General features: G+C 36.0%; 1 protein-coding gene across 5 annotated transcripts in view; it reads right to left on the bottom strand.

Annotated features, from left to right (window-relative positions):
• LOC110846921 (rap guanine nucleotide exchange factor 4) overlaps positions 1-16,164 on the bottom strand; it is a 41,255-nt gene that overhangs the window by 8,242 nt on the left and 16,849 nt on the right. For 2 of the 5 annotated variants that reach the window (XM_022093757.2, XM_035849388.1), the window contains 15 exons: positions 9,728-9,834; positions 8,726-8,845; positions 8,631-8,655; positions 8,453-8,542; positions 3,798-3,882; positions 3,599-3,681; positions 3,380-3,484; positions 3,071-3,087; positions 2,932-2,992; positions 2,267-2,343; positions 2,115-2,182; positions 937-991; positions 718-842; positions 249-317; positions 7-165 (listed from right to left, as the gene is read on the bottom strand). In XM_022093757.2, the coding sequence (XP_021949449.1) occupies positions 7-165; positions 249-317; positions 718-842; positions 937-991; positions 2,115-2,182; positions 2,267-2,343; positions 2,932-2,992; positions 3,071-3,087; positions 3,380-3,484; positions 3,599-3,681; positions 3,798-3,882; positions 8,453-8,542; positions 8,631-8,655; positions 8,726-8,845; positions 9,728-9,834 (1,246 nt within the window). Of the gene's footprint in view, positions 1-6; positions 166-248; positions 318-717; positions 843-936; positions 992-2,114; positions 2,183-2,266; positions 2,344-2,931; positions 2,993-3,070; positions 3,088-3,379; positions 3,485-3,598; positions 3,682-3,797; positions 3,883-8,452; positions 8,543-8,630; positions 8,656-8,725; positions 8,846-9,727; positions 9,835-13,193; positions 13,225-13,450; positions 13,643-16,164 lie in introns of those variants that run through there. The other 3 variants (XM_035849390.1, XM_035849391.1, XM_035849389.1) reach the window with 3 other exon arrangements.

Below are 16,164 nucleotides of genomic sequence, written 5' to 3'. Positions count from 1 at the left end.
AAATACTTTTTTGTATGAAAAGGATATTGTCTTGTCAATTCGGTGAGGAGTTGGTGAATTGGCATGAAGATTATGTGCGTCAGGAGAAAATCGTCCAGAAACAGATCTGTATCCCCAGAAGGTGCGGATGTTCGTCGTCCGGTGGAGTCCACGGAGGATCGATCTCTGTAGAATTTGGAGGAGAAATTCACTTGACTTGTAACGTAATGCATTGAAATAAGTGAGGGTTAACCAATACGTAGCCATACCTTCCATCCAGACGGGTCTCTAGTAGGTGTTCAAGCATTTTTGCTGGGCTGCCAGCCATTACAGAGTATCTGGTGTCGCAAGTGTAAAGTAATCAATTTTAAAAAGTGCTCCTCTAAGAACAAATAAAATGTTATAACACGACACTACTCCCGGTGCCTTTTACATTGTTACCATTCTTAATTATCATACTTTTCTAATCAATATAAGCTCAAATATTTAAACTTCCTACAGAGATTTATCTGGCAATTTACTGATTGAAAAAAAACGACGACATAGAGGCACGAACTTCGTTAATTCTGTTAATAGGAAACTATTCCGAGAATGTGTTAAGTATCAGTATATGAAAATTTATTGTTCAAGCAAAGTACTTATTTACTACTAATAATAGTTGTCACTAAAATCCTTAAACCTGATGTGTTACATGGTAAACAAAATATCTACTGGCCATTACATAAATACGACACTTACTTGAAGTGTGAGTAGGGGTTGGCATTGTTTGCAGAGATTTTTTCGAGAACGAGAACATCTTGTCCGTGCTCCTTTAACCGAACCGTGTTGGCTTCAACGTCCCTCAAAATTCGATTAAAGTCATCCTGCAAGTTAGTAATTTTAAAGGATTTAAAAACGTCTATAGAGAGAAAATTACGAGCAGCATCAGCGTGAAATTGACACAAGATATAAACTTGCCTTGTCCACGCGGAGAAAGTGGCAGCTATCTTCTCTCAGCACAATCGTAGCAGCCCTGTGAAAGGAATCACAATGATGTGGAAACCCCACTTTAAATTTACGACTCGTGCTTAACCTTCCGTTACACATACGGCCAAATAAGCTCTCATTTCTCATTTCGGAAATGAACACGGGGCAGAGAAAATGTGAAAGGCTTTGTTTGTCACCACACAAAGAACATAACGCTCTCCATATCCGATGGAGGAAAGTAGGTTCTCGTAAAACAAACATATTGTAGTCGTTTTACTCTTTCCATCCCATCATGCATAGAAATTCCATACGTACATACATATCTATATTCGACTGCTTATTGCTGGATATGGCCAACTCAAAGGTCCAACGCGTTCAACGAAGAATATTGCCTGATTTTTTGTTTGCTTTGAAAAATTCGGAAACTTATTTCTTTTTCTTCTGTCAAGAGTTGAAGAGAAACTAAATAAAATTCATTCGACGCCCACGATAAAACTACCACTAAAGCAAATAGTAATTGACGTTTCTATTGAAAAGTATGTCGTTCTTTGAACTTCGAAATATATTTTATTGACGAACTTTGTTGATGTACAGTTTAAAAGTTTGATGCTGGTGGTGACCTCCCAGTAAAAACACAAAATTCGTAAACACTTTCGTCAGAAGTATTTATTCTTCATTCTAATAAAGCTAAAAAATCCTATACAGAAACTTTTCGGTCGAATCAATAAACTTTTGCATGGCATCTTTCTCCGAGCTGCGATTTAGAATATTATTCTATGTACATGCTTAAGCAAACCAGTAGAATACACATAAATGCGACAAAAGTTTTCAAATAAATCACAAAAGTAACTAATTGCTGTTTTCAAACTTCGCAGCAGTTGCAATACATACGCAAGCTATTTCTTGCCTGAACAGCACAAAGAATTCTCATTGAACAATAGAAACAAGTTATTATATATTTTGGAGTTGTTCAGGTGTTTGAAAATTATGAAGCCACTGAATAATGCCGACTGATGTGACATTACAGCAGTATTGTCTACGTTGGACCAACGAAATCGCTGTTCGAATCTCATAGAAAATTGCACAAAAGATTGACCTTGACGACATTTCTCGTGCAATCAAAGGAAAAGTAAAATGCGGAAACTGGTGAAAGACAAGTTATTCCTCACCTTGGCGCATCATTAACGAGGGCGAGTTTTCCAAAGTCGTCTCCTTCGTAGAGTGAACACACAGTGCCCTTGATAATAAAATAGTCGGTTATTGTAGATTATGCCGACTTGGTCCCAAACAATTCTATTCTTCTAGTGCATCATCTACGTACCTTTCCCCGAATTACAACATTGACGGAGCCTTTGAGTATAATATACCAGCTCTTTCCCTCGTCTCCTTGATGAAATACTGTAATTAAACACAACAACCAAGTCATTAGATGATGCAAAAACAAGAGTATCGCGAACTCAACTCCTCAAAATCTAAATATCATTTACAGATAATTAGCTCTGGCAACAAAGGGTTTGTTAGAGCAGAAACGCATCAAAGACAGGCCTTGTAGAGCCAGATATGTAATAGTATTGTGCTAAACGATGGAAATTAATTCGGTTTGTGGATAGACGACTTGACAAGAAGAACGGAGGATGCTCTGTTTTGACAGAATTCAAAATAGGTTTTAATTGTCTTTTGGAAACAAGGATCTTCATTACACAATATATTATTACGTTCTGAATGACGTCGTCACCCGATTACTTGGCCATGTAAATTCTAGTTGGTGTATGTATCTGTACATGGGCTGCCAAATGTACACACGTAATTCAATAATACCTAAAGTATAGCACCTTGAAATATTTTTAGCTTTTACTAAAAGCTGTTAAAAATTAGGAATGGACATATTTTCTTCCCATGAGTTAAATGTAGATGTACATATGTACGATACATGTACATACATTCGCCTAGTTCATCATGTAAGTACGTGTAAAAAAAAGTACTTACACACAGTGCCGTTGGATGGATGAGCTTCAAACACGATAACCCCGGCCAGCTCACGTTTCACCTTGAATTAACAAAGTTCTCGTTTAAAGCTTTGATATTTTATATTTCATATTTTATAAATATTTTGCTTGAAACTTACAGAGTTGGAGAGATGAGCTAAAATATAGCAAAAAATAGATTAATATTTTTCTTTACTTTGTTTTAAAAATTAAATCCCCAAACATTCATATATTTCAATTATATTGATTTAAATACAATCTACGATTTATGTACTTTTAAAACAAAGATTCTCAGCCTTTCCTCATTACTGGTAAAAATTAGTAGAGTAAAATTAGTAGCGTAGAGTCATCAAAAATCTAAGAAGAGTCTTTGTTATTGATGTTTGGTGATGTTAGCGTGATATGAATTACAGAATAGAACTATAGAATTCTAATAATTATACAATTACCTAAAGCCTTTATGTGAAGCAGTTCGTCATAAATCATCTCCAAGTCATCCGTTGTTCTCTCATAAGAAGGTTTCCTCAAAATAAGGCGCATAATTGCATCAGGGGCTAAAAACGCATTTTCGAATCATACATATTTATTCTTGTGATACAAGCTCCCCTTGGATTTCATTTTTTACAGAGGCATCAACCAAGTTTGCAATTTCAGTGAATATATTGTACCTTTTTGTGCCAAGAATGCCAACACTTCCGAGAGTTTTGTGTCGGCTTCCCTCTCATCTTCAGGACTGGGAAGACCTCTCGACCTGAACATAATGATTAATTGGCATATCTCGCCTCTTATCAATTAAAATAGTAGCGATAAATATTAGCTGATGAAATTGGTCTATAGCACAAGCATTTTCAAGTTTAAAATTTATACCATGAGCGGCTTTGGAGTTCACTTTCTGCATCAATGGTAAAACGGTAGAAAATATACTTGTCTCGAAATGGGTGCTCAAGGGTAACTGAAAATCGAAACACGAACCAAATTATTTTATTAATAATTTTTCTAATACTCGAAACTTTAAAATTTCTGTTAATTATTTTAATTATCATCGCAAACATATATTCGCTCAATCATTTTTTCCTATGCAGCGATTGTATTCAACAATAATGACTCATTCTCTTGAAAATCATGGCTCATCATCATTTGACTCCCTCGTGGTGGTACTGATGATTTTTGAGCAGGCAGTAAAAAGGAATAAGAAATGCTGCAGCGTTGAGAACACATAAATGACGAAAAAATTTGGTTTGATATATGCTCTAGTGCTTTTAACTGTTACAATAATTTAATGGCATGCAATTCTTCAAATCTTCAAGAACATGCAAACATACGTTATTTTACGTATCATTGCATATTCATTGGGTCATATGTATTAATAAATGCAGTAATTAAAGTCATAATTTTACAAGCTACGAGCGGAAAATAACTACGTACCTACATATGTATGCATATGCCTGTCATGAGCACATCAGAAAGCCCGAGTGTCGAGTATATTAATTAACATATATAGGACTACTTATGCTTTAATAATGGCAATAACATAATGTAGCTCATGTGCTTTTGATCGCAATTATCTCAACTTCTCTCGCAATGATTGATACGACTCATGAGAGCTTAAATCAACATTGAAGAAATTTAAGTGATCAGCAAAATTGCTAAATATCTTGGTCAAAGTGATCTAGTTAAACTTTCGTGACTGGTTACGTTGACTGAGATAAATAAATAAAAAGAAATTCCACTGTGCTACGATTGAGTGTCATAAATGGAATGTAATTACATCTGTACGGCATGCTTTAGGGGAGACAGTTTGATAGCTCTTCCTAGTCATAATAGTCGCAGATATATAACGTCGACAAAAGTATCCTGTGGATAGGTCATGTCATACATGCAGATCTCTTGTAATATGAATAGGATGGTTTCTCAAACTTATCGGCTGACATGTGCAAATCATGCCATCATTTGAAATGCTACAGTTCATCCAACGCACATCCATGGGGCAGTAATCGATCAATATATTACTAATTAAGGCGTTGTCTAGTTGTCTACTATGCGCTTGCATTGTCATCCATCGGTTTAAAACTTGAATAGTTTTGTTGTGATTGTGACTGCTTACGGCAACATGTTTAAATTTCTCACATTAAAAGATACGAAATTGGCCCAATTTCCAAATGAGCTACAACACATTAGGAGGGCCCAAAACAATATACTCTTAATCTAATGACTCTTTTAAATATTTAGCTCAGTCAGTGCAAAAACAAGAAATCTGACTCGTGAGGAATGCTTTAGGGAAGTAATTTTGCTTGACATCCCAGTTTTTATTACCAGATCAAATTTACAGGTGGTGCAGAGTGTAAATATGTATATACGACATGTGAACACGCAATTCGGTATAGAGCATGCATGAGGTTGCTTGAAGTATAAATTTTGAAATGCAGTCTAAAATTTTGCCAACCATAAACCAATTTTGTAATAATTCAGACTGATAAAAAGTTCACTTGCTCGTCATCGCTTAAAAGTTGTAAAGTCAACAGAGAAGTTCCTAATGAATTGGAGAATGATGTGAAAAAGTTTCAACTTTGGCAATTTTCCTGCTACAGAAATCCGATAAACCGTAGACTAGCAGAAAATGACGATGACTGCATTACTGATGCTGTGTTAGTATTTCTCGTTGAAAGTTCCAACCAGATCTAATCACATTGATGGCTACCAATAAATACATCGTCACAACTGGTGGCGTAATTGATCTTGTTTTTTCGCTGTTTCGAAGAGCCATGGCGTGAGAGAGAGAGAGGGAGAGAGAGGTGAAACTGTGAATTCTAAAAGTTCAACTTGTTCCAGGGCAGGAGTGAGTTTGGCAAGGTATGCAAATTCTGAATTGATTCTGGGATAAGGTAGACAAAAGCACAATTAAAAGTAAACGCATCGGGAAGATCCTGTTCTTCTCATCCTGACACACACCAAGGACTTGCACTTACATATACACACATTCATTTTCATGTATGCAGCTAGCACAAAGGTAGCCGGAACAACATTCATTACATGCATGCATGTAAATACTCTGCCATCATATAACTTGTTACAATCTTGGTTTAACTGTTATAAATGATAATTCATCATCCACATACTTCCAACTGTAGCAGATACACATAAATATGACGAGGGAAATGAATGGGTTTAAATTGCAAATCCTTTCTCACTGAAGAACTTTATATGTATTCAAATCAAGCCAAAAACGTTTGGATTTTACAATTCATTGTCTTTCTTTAAAATGTTCTATATGTAAGAACGACCGGTAGCATCAAAAAACTATTCCTAGTATGTACAACCGGTTGTCATTTTTGACATCTGAATAATATACGCTTGTAGTCGAATTTCAATCAACTTCTGTAGTTAGCAAATACTTTGAACAGTCTCACATTTCACCATTGAATGATAAAAACGGGTTCTCGGAATTCCTAAAACGTGAGCTTAACTGTTGATTATAAATATATTCTTGAACAACAAAGTTTCAAATTTCAGTCTACTACGAAGAGATTTTTATGCGATAAATCTTTTTTATGAAGAATTCCATTAACGTAAATTGTTTGTAGATGCTGACTTGATTACATTCTAACCTAACGCAACCTTTGTCAAAATAAAGTTGATCGTTGAAAGTTAATCGCTAGCTGCAGGCTAGAATTTATCCTGCACTTATACATGAACTATTGGTATTGGTAGCTTTATCATTAAGTAGTTTAATATGGCTACAAAATCCTTGCAATAATGACTGCAAATGCAATTCGCTTATGAAGACGTGAAATCTATAGTGTTTTTTCATACCATAAGCACGAGTAATGCATTGCTGTGCACATTTATTTAAATTGGCTACTGGGTTTATCAGCTTTATTTTTTCTTATTTTTTTAACATTTTGCTTTTTGATCAGTTGGGGATGTTTGCGATTGACTTTAGCATTTAGCTAAGGCAGTTTTTACTAACTGGACATTATCAATGCAAACAATCAATCAGTCCAGTCAAGGATATGCTTATCGATAAAAGTCAGCTCTAGAATCCTGGTTGAGCATTTCCATAAAGCACTTTTGCTGTCGAGGTCTTTAAGAGCAGGAGATGAAGGAGACAATGATATATGTATCATTTGATCTTGAGCCTGACAACGCCCAATCATGACGCTTGTATGCCGTTCGTTCATTATAGAGATTTCTGATCTGATATCTCAGCCCCTGTTAAGCTGCTCTGGAGATCTCCACTAAATAATAATTTGAAATTTCATAGCATGAGTCAAAGTAAAATTAATCGAGCATGTATGTAAAGACCCTGCTAATTGAGAGCGAGACACCGCCCAAGGTTCTCTGCTTCTGCAACATCAGGACAGAAGCAGTGAGCGCATGTTCATTATTGTGCATACATCCTTTTATTTTCGTAACTGGTCGTTAAACATTGGCAAAACGATTACGAGATAACTATTACTGCTAAAGAGCAGAAACAACGCGACTTAATAATTCGGCATTAAATTATTATGCATACCGTAATTTTGCAAGTGAAGTAAATACACATGTTTGTGTTGGAATATTAGTATGCTCCTTGGAAATTGGAACGGATGGAGACGGAAATGAAATGAATCACGCATCCACTTTAATGTCGTAAAGTTTTTTTGCTTTACTCATCTGTATCTATGTCCGTGATTCATGGGGTAATCATGTGCAAACCAATTACTGCGTCCTTGAATTTTTCCTGCAATCGTAGTAAGTTATGTACTACTACCGTTGCAAGAAAAAAAACCACTGGTAACCACACAAAGTTATTGAACATAGTGAATGTCATGCAACAATGCCAACAATGCAACCGAGTGCAGGAGTTGACTATTAAAAATGCATTTTTGGTTTTGGTCATGAATTTGCACTTGAATATAATGCCAACTGAAATGAGATGGTCCAAATGAATCATTTAGATAAATAACAAGAATGTGATATTTATCAAACTTGTTGTTTATCAGGGTTCAAACCATTGACACTTTCGATACATGAATTACAAGTGCAAACCTAGTCATTAAGACTGGCTGAACGTCACGGAGAATCTGCGTATGGCTCATTTCTTGTAACACAAGGTAAAAAAGAATTATCATGCTTATGTGCTTCACGAATGGAAGGTTACATATGTATGCACATGGTTCACACTTTCCATTGTAGGAGAAATAATAAGAGTAAGAAGGAGTTCGGACGCTGACATTCGCATTTTTGAAAATATTCCTCTACTTACTGGTCTGCAACATTGCCAATTCTTACAATATGCACACACCTAAGCATCATTATTTAGTGTGGAAATATATTTATAGTTAGAAGAAAAAATTTCCATCATAGTTTTGTAATCCTTGTTTCAAATTAGAGTTCCAAATATAACAAATTGTTTAGCATTCGAAATTCAACAGCAGTTTTGTTATTTCCACCGGACACTTGATACCGCCACTAAAATATGCACCAGTCCGAGTAACCTGTACGTTAGCATTAAAATGTGAGAACTTGAACAAAAGCTATACCATGTTGAATAACTCCTTGTTCCAGTAAAGATTGCCACATTCCTGTGGCTTGGTGTCGCGATCTGACTATCCCGGACGCACTCCCTATTGCTAAAAAACGATGGAATTGCATTACAGGGTTTGGTTTTATGGAGTCTTTTTTCCCGACAAATTGTACTATATTCATTATTATACTCACCTAAAAGCCAGTCCACCATCTCTGCCTGTTGGGAATAATTATTGGAGGGTGTAGTTTGATGCTTATATTATGATTTGTATTATTGAGCAGCTTACCCCGACAAGACATCGACGGAATGTCCTAGACTGTTGTCTCCTATCTCGCACTAAACCTGGAGATCTGGTCAAAATTAAGGTTCTCAGCACACGACCTGCTTTGGCCCCATCGGAGTCCATCTAGTTGAAAAATAAGATAAAGTAAATTTCGCCATTTCAGAGCTCGACATCTTCAACATGCATGGTTCAAATGAGCCCACATGTAATCAATTATGTACGAGACTCCATTTCACAAGAATGGAATTCCTGATTCGATGCAACGCCTCATAAGCAAGTAGATTATTGTTGTGCAGTGCAGGCTCATGTGTTACGTCAAAGGTTGTGGTTATGAATACAAAGTGTTCAGCGACACATCAACTTCTATGAGACAACTTAGACAACAATGATGGTTAGCAAATAATAAAATTCCCTTCTGGCAGGTTGGTTTATTTACTTAATGATTCAGCCTTGGCAATCCTTGGCATAAAATATGTGTGGCCAACTCTTGAATTCGGAACTGGCACCGGATGATGATCGTCGTTATCAGTTGTAAACATTTAAAAGTATTGTCTGTTGTGCAAAAATTGTAATATGCATCAATTACACGCGATTGTATTTGGACTGGGTGCAAATATCCTAAAAATTTAAATATGTTACATATTTAGATAACTTGGCCTTCTGGAATTAATTGCTGCACTGATTAATTGTCGATCAAGTCATTTTCGTTTTAATCAGAGTTAAGCATTAGTTTTCAGATTAAAAATCAAACATTTCTATAAGCAAAATATTTTTGTGGGTTTCATTGAGCTATCTGTATGCACTTTTTACCTACGCGATCTCGACATTAAATCATCCACTACTAGAATAATAATAGTTTCATTAGTGAAGAACCGCAGTCTGCATCATTGTGATTGTACACAAGGGATTTCAGTTAACTTTCCACATCCTTTGACTGATAAGCGTTCAATAAGTAAACAAATGCATGAAGTGCGATGCACCGGCAACGACCAATTGAAAACTTACGGTTGTGATTGGGAGGCATGGATTGGGTTCGTCAGGCTTTTGTGGTTTACTTGGATCCTGCAGATTTTTCATATTCGTATGGCTTCTGCTTCTGTGAGAATCGAAACCTGAAATTTCAAAGTAAAATATACTTAAAACAATGACATAAACATAGCGCGAAATAAGAAACGCTTTCACAAAGAAATTCGAAAAACCATCTTTAATTTTTAAAATGATTTCGTCATAATATAACATCTTGAGAAAACCAAGTATTTACGTCTAGAAACTTTTAACGTTGCAAATTTAATATTACATACATTTCACACTTTTCATGCAAGACACGTTCCGTAATGGTGCCATTAGTGACTAAGCTGAGAATCGCCCATTGTACGTCGTCGTGCCGTAATAAACGGAAAGTTTCAAAGTGTAATGAATAAAAAGTTTTTAAAGATTTATGCAATGCTTATGAAGTATTTTGCTGAGATGATCAACCGAAGTAAGACCAGCAATTAAGAATGTCTAGAATTTTAAAACATCTCATCTTTAAGGACTTTGCATTTCTCAACTTTGCTTGTTGAATGTTGTTTACATTCAATTTGCTGCTTTTGAAAATAGTTTGGCTTACAGTTGAAAGCCACCTACCGCAGACAGAAAGAGAGTGTCGATCAAAAGAGAATACACAAGAAACTCCTCTTAAAACTTTACTTGATGACTGCAACAGAAATTAACTCATGTTTAATGTATGCATCCTTCAGTATCTTGAGTTGAGAGAAGATCTCGAATTGAAGTGTCCTCTCAGTCAGCGATGCGAATAACTCTAAATTGACAAAATTAAATTAGTGGTTTCAATACTGCATATTTGGTTCAACTTTGTGGTTTTTACGTCTGATTGATCATAAGATTTGTGATGTGCTTATAGTCTGGTTATTGTACCACTGCATACGTAATGAGGCATTCATAAAGACACATATGTAGGCTGCTCATACAGAAATATGTGCGTATGTACATGTGATCTGATGGGGAACCTGGTCGAGTGAATCCCGTTGATTTTAGGTTGAACTCTTTCTAACCACCGTGGGAGCAACTCGATATCGGTAACGATGCCTGCATTTAACTGATCCATCCAGATTCCATCCAGATCCACAGGTCTCCTTTTCTTGAGACTCACATGAACTACTTTTTCTATTCTGCAAAGACTCGCAACTAGATATTTTGACAAGAAAGAGCGAGTTTATCCATAATAGGCTATTCATTCACTTAGTTTAATTGGATTTACTACGCTTCTTATTCAATGAAGGAAGAAATCTGAGTGGGACATAAAGTCTCAGCTTCTTGGCACATATATTTCAGCCCGAGCTGCAGATACTCTGGATTAAATAGACAGTCAGATTTGAACCATTTAACGAGTTTATTTGAAGATGCAGTTCATAAAATGCACAATTGTTCTTTTGATTATTTTTCTCAATGAATGTTAACCCTCATTTCTTGAATGTAGGAACAATTGGAATTAATTATTGGGTTATATCAAGTAAAAAATTAGAATGAAACTCGGGTAAAATAATACGGAGACTAATAAATATGTAGTAGCATCCAAAAATAGCATAAAGACTTTTAAATCAACTAAAGACATGCCAACCATCTGCTGGAAGCAGGTTTCTATTCACATGGTTCAGTGCTGACCACTCCAAACAAAGGACTTCAAAAACATGCATACATCTAGAATCCCTGTATTCCATGAGAACTAGGTCTGGATAAAGGTGTCGATACTTTTGTTTTCGTTTGCCCAAGTAACACGTAGTATCAAAGAAAAGCTTTTATTTCAAATGTATTCAATCGTGGAGGTGGAGTATGTTTAGAGTTAAGCTATAATTGCAGTATTCTATTTCGGTGCGTTAGATGGATAGATTTATTTCAATGAGGCATCCCACTATTCGTGCCATGCTTACGACATATTGAAATTGTCGTTGCACTCATTAAGAATTGTGAATACTAATTTTGTGTAGGCATTTCCTTGTACAGATTATACTTTAAAAAATAATCATTATTTAAGTAAACTCTGTTATCTCTCTGTCAATTGTACTATGCATATTTATTGTGCTGGATAATTTAGTTACCACCAAAAGACTAGAAAGTTACTTCAATGAAAGGGAACATTTGCAACACTTTCCTGATTTAATAATATATACGGTAGATTAGATTTCTGATTTAGTCTCAGCATGTGTACATACATATATCTCCAAACTTGAGTCCAAATGGAAATACTAATTAGTGTCGTGTAATGAATACTACAATGCAGCTCAAATTGATAACTACATATCAACTAGAGCACTTTAGGGAGACGTTGAATAATGAACGTGTAGCGTAATTTACTCAATTACAAAATCGTGATATAAAGCAATGAAAACTAAATGGGCCAATTGAACGACTTTTTTTGTCAAACAGAGAGTAAAAAATAACAAGAGTACGAAATCCTTCCATATTCTACTGATATTGATCTCGTAGTTTCGCATGTTACAATTTTTGCCAATCAAATCCTTACACAGTACAAATATTGCAATTTTAATTTTAAAGATATTTACTTTTGCATTGGCCTGAGAATGAAATGTAAGTACTGTTTTTATTGAAATGACATATATAACTGAGAGAAGTGCAAGTATATGTTCCGTTGCTAATTAAACCAAGTCTTAGATGTGTGTGTGTTATGTTTTGGTTTATCAAAAACTAAAACAAACGGGGGAAAAATAAACTTCTCGCCAACATATGGTGTTTGTGTTTATGATTTTCGCCTATTTCTTTTTTACACTACAACAAAGTTGGTTGATGACAAAGAGTGAATGAAGAAAAATACCCGATAAGAGATTATGATACATGGATAGAAGGAAATTACGAATCCAGAGGACGACCCTGCAGCCTGCTCACAGTGGAAACTTCGGCAAAGCCATCGCACGTATTGCTCCAACAAAAGTAGGAAAAAATACAGAACACGAACTTTAACATGGCAAATTGCTCCAGTGTACGTTCATTTATTGTTCTTTCGTTCCTTGGATCCACAGTTATGTCTCATCTAATTGAATTGAGGAGCCTGAGCCTTGTTTCGCCAAATGACATGTCTTTTTTTGCTCGGATGTTTCCATCCCATTCTTTTGTCAACTATTCTGTCTGCTGCTCGGCTGGTACATAAAAAGCGATCCCTGCCATTGGGCTAGACATTGGAACGACGCATGCTACTGTTTTTAAATGAACTTAACACAAGATCTCAATGAGTGTTGACAATTGACGTAAAAGTAGAGGAGACAAGTATCATCGTCTTGTTGGCTTTGTCTCACTTTATCAAGAGACTGTATTGGTGATAATGACTAAACTCTAAAGAATCTCCTATGCGGAATAACCTACTGAAATTTTCACAAAGTTCAATTGATAAATATAAATTGCTACTATGCGATCATTCACGAGATAATTTGTACCTTTGCACTGGATTATAACGAACCTCTTTCCTGGACCATTTTGTCACGACGTGAGAGAGAACACGTGTATAATTTCCATGTCCAAGAAATAAAAGGGGTGCAGTCGTAAAGTCATGCTTGGATTCCCCACTCGAGTATTATCATGAAATTGTCGGTGATACTTTAATAACATGACACATCATTGCGAGACTCAAGTTTTGAACGCTTCTGTTCACCAAGCAGAAGCGATTAGATAATTAAAATAAATAAGAGGATACAAAGCAAGGATAGTTAAACTTACTACGACGGAACTCGAGTTTTAGTGACATGATTGGTTCACTTTATTTCCAGATTGAAGAGAAGCCTTGGTTGTAGAAACGCGTTAAGTGAGAGTAATCAAAGTTTGAAAGTTCACGACGCAGCACGAGACGAGGAAGAAAAAATAGGACATGTCGCACACTGCGTTCATCCAGCCAACCAACTTTCCAGTACAAATTGTACAGATTAACTTTACGGTTAAATTCTTAAATACAAGCACTTTTCTCTTCAGCAGCAGCCCAGCACAATTTTCTACTCACAATTGACTGTCAAATCATCATGTTTTGTTACTCATCCGCATGTTTTTTGAACTTGCGTGTTTTTACTTTAAAACTAATGTAGTACGTTTAAACCATACCGTTGAAGCTTCCATAGGGGCCATCTCCTATTCCTACACATTGGATTAGGCTGGCTCCACTGGAAGCTTCAACGATGATGCTCTATGTATTATGTGAATTATTTTTTCGATGAATTTTCTATGCATACCGCTGGAATGGCCATATGCTCCCTGTCAGACACAAAGGCATCAATCAATCAAGTTAAAAAGCGCAACTCTTTGCTGTCCCTACATACGTCGAGGAGTGATGGCTGGACATGTAGCAGGATGTGTTATAATAATAATACGATGTAGTAGTCAATATCTGTCCTATGCGGCGTACTAGTAACAAAATAACCAAAAGCGGCGTTTCTCCACAATTGCTTGACTTTTAGTATCCATGTACTTAAGTTGCGGAACGCTTGTGCATTGGCGTTTGTACTTCCATTTTCATATTGCTTGACGCTTTCGTTATAGCAAAGGACCCCAAGCGATAAAATGGTGTTCCTTCGTCCTTCCACTTAATCGTGATTGTTGTGAACAACTTGTTGTAGCGTGTACTTACTGATGGATTTGAAATAATATCTTCGTTTCGAATTTTTCCTTCACAGAAAAGCGACTTGAGTTTTAATGATGCTTATCAACATCGTATATGGTGAAAGGTGGGCTCCAATTACTTAGAATGCTATTATTCAATGATTATCACTTCTGTATTGAAGTGAGAAATTGCTCTATCAACACAACTGTTGATTTGCAAATATGTGCAATTGAGTTTTAGAACGTAATCATTAGTTGGTATCAGTATCGTAGAACAGAAAAAAGGAATACTTCGTATTGACGGGCTGAATGTAAAAACATAATGAATAGGTGGGAAAACATAGGACACGGTTACATATTAACAGGGACTACAGATGAGACGTAAAGTGAAACCTAATCAAAACTGGGGTTAAGTGAAACAATTAATGTTTTAGTTCATCAAATAGTGAGGTAATAGCGAGATAATTTACGCAAATATGTAACAGCAGGGCACTTCACTCCTCACTACTTTAGATCAAGTTGTATTTAAGTTTGACTTTAAATTTTGAGAAACTTCTGAGGCGTTTAAACTTGAAATTTTAAAGTTTGTATGTAGTTTGGTTGTTCTTGCTTCATTTCACACAAGACTCTTGTTTGCTATCTGATTTGGCCTCAACAGGAAATGTCATTTTCTTCCTGTTGTTATTCAAAAAGCGGTGGTGATGTCAAGATATGTTCATGTCAGTCTCAATTTTCGAATGCATGGAAAGACAGGGAAGCAAATCATTCCAGACCAAGATGAGGAGTAGCTTTGTTTGTGGGCACATGGCGATATACTTTTCACGGATGTAAAGTAATTCTTGGGATCGTCCTAAGCTAGACCATGGTCGTGCAGTTTAAATTGTTTGGTTAACTATGTTTCACAATACATTACAAGTAGGAAGGAAGAACCACGGGTAGCAGCAAAGAGAAAGGGAAGAAAGCCGAGGATCGATATTTACCATCAAGCAAGCTCTCGTTCTTGTCTAACTTTTTCCTCAACTTCTTCCGTAAGTCCCTTTTTACTCTTTTGCTTTCAATTGAATCTGCATCGCGTTTGCTTTCTTCCTTTTCTCATTCTTTTTCTTCCGCCTCCACTGAAAATGCGAACCCACTCGACGACGATGAAGCAAAGGAGAAACTGGAGAATTGCCTACTTGGGCTCTATATTGAACAATATTTGCAAAGAATATGAGCTGGTTTCTTCTAAAAGGACGCAGAGGAGGAAATTGTAATAACCATTCCAAATTTAGTAGGACCAGCGCCATCAATGTTGTTTTTGTGGCTATGAAGCCTATCTTATTTCGACAAGTGCGTTCCAAAGAAAACTTGAAAGCAAGGACAGAAAGACTGAGGTGAAAGTGGTTTTATAGAAAAAGAAATATTCTCAGAAACTGCCCAAGCCCATCATACACACTTATGCTAGACGTTATTGTCAATAAACGCTCTTTGAACTCGGCTCAGTACTCATAACAGCACTTTCTCCTTGAGAGATAAGTAAAAAGTAAGTAGGCACAATTTTTAAAAACTTTTCATGTTTTTCTAGAGATGAAATAAAATCCGGGTTATTTTTATAACATAAAATTGGGCAATAGAATGATGAAAGCAATGATGATTAAATTAATAATATTTATTTTTCTCATTGAGATGATCCTTAAGAGAGTGTGTCTGAATGATTCTAAAGAGTGTGTGTCTCATAAATTGAACGTCGTCCACAATCGCAAATATTCAATAATAAAGTGGGGATAACATACAAATAATAAAACTGCTTTCCTATCCCAGTCCGTAGAAGGCACATACGATACTTGTTGGTATCATATTGACGA

This window comes from Folsomia candida, unplaced genomic scaffold (genome assembly GCF_002217175.1).
Source record: "Folsomia candida strain VU population unplaced genomic scaffold, ASM221717v1 Fcan01_Sc003, whole genome shotgun sequence".
In the NCBI taxonomy this organism is placed as follows: domain Eukaryota; kingdom Metazoa; phylum Arthropoda; class Collembola; order Entomobryomorpha; family Isotomidae; genus Folsomia; species Folsomia candida.
The sequence above is the reverse complement of the archived record's forward strand: the minus strand, read 5'-3'. Positions and strand labels throughout refer to the sequence as shown.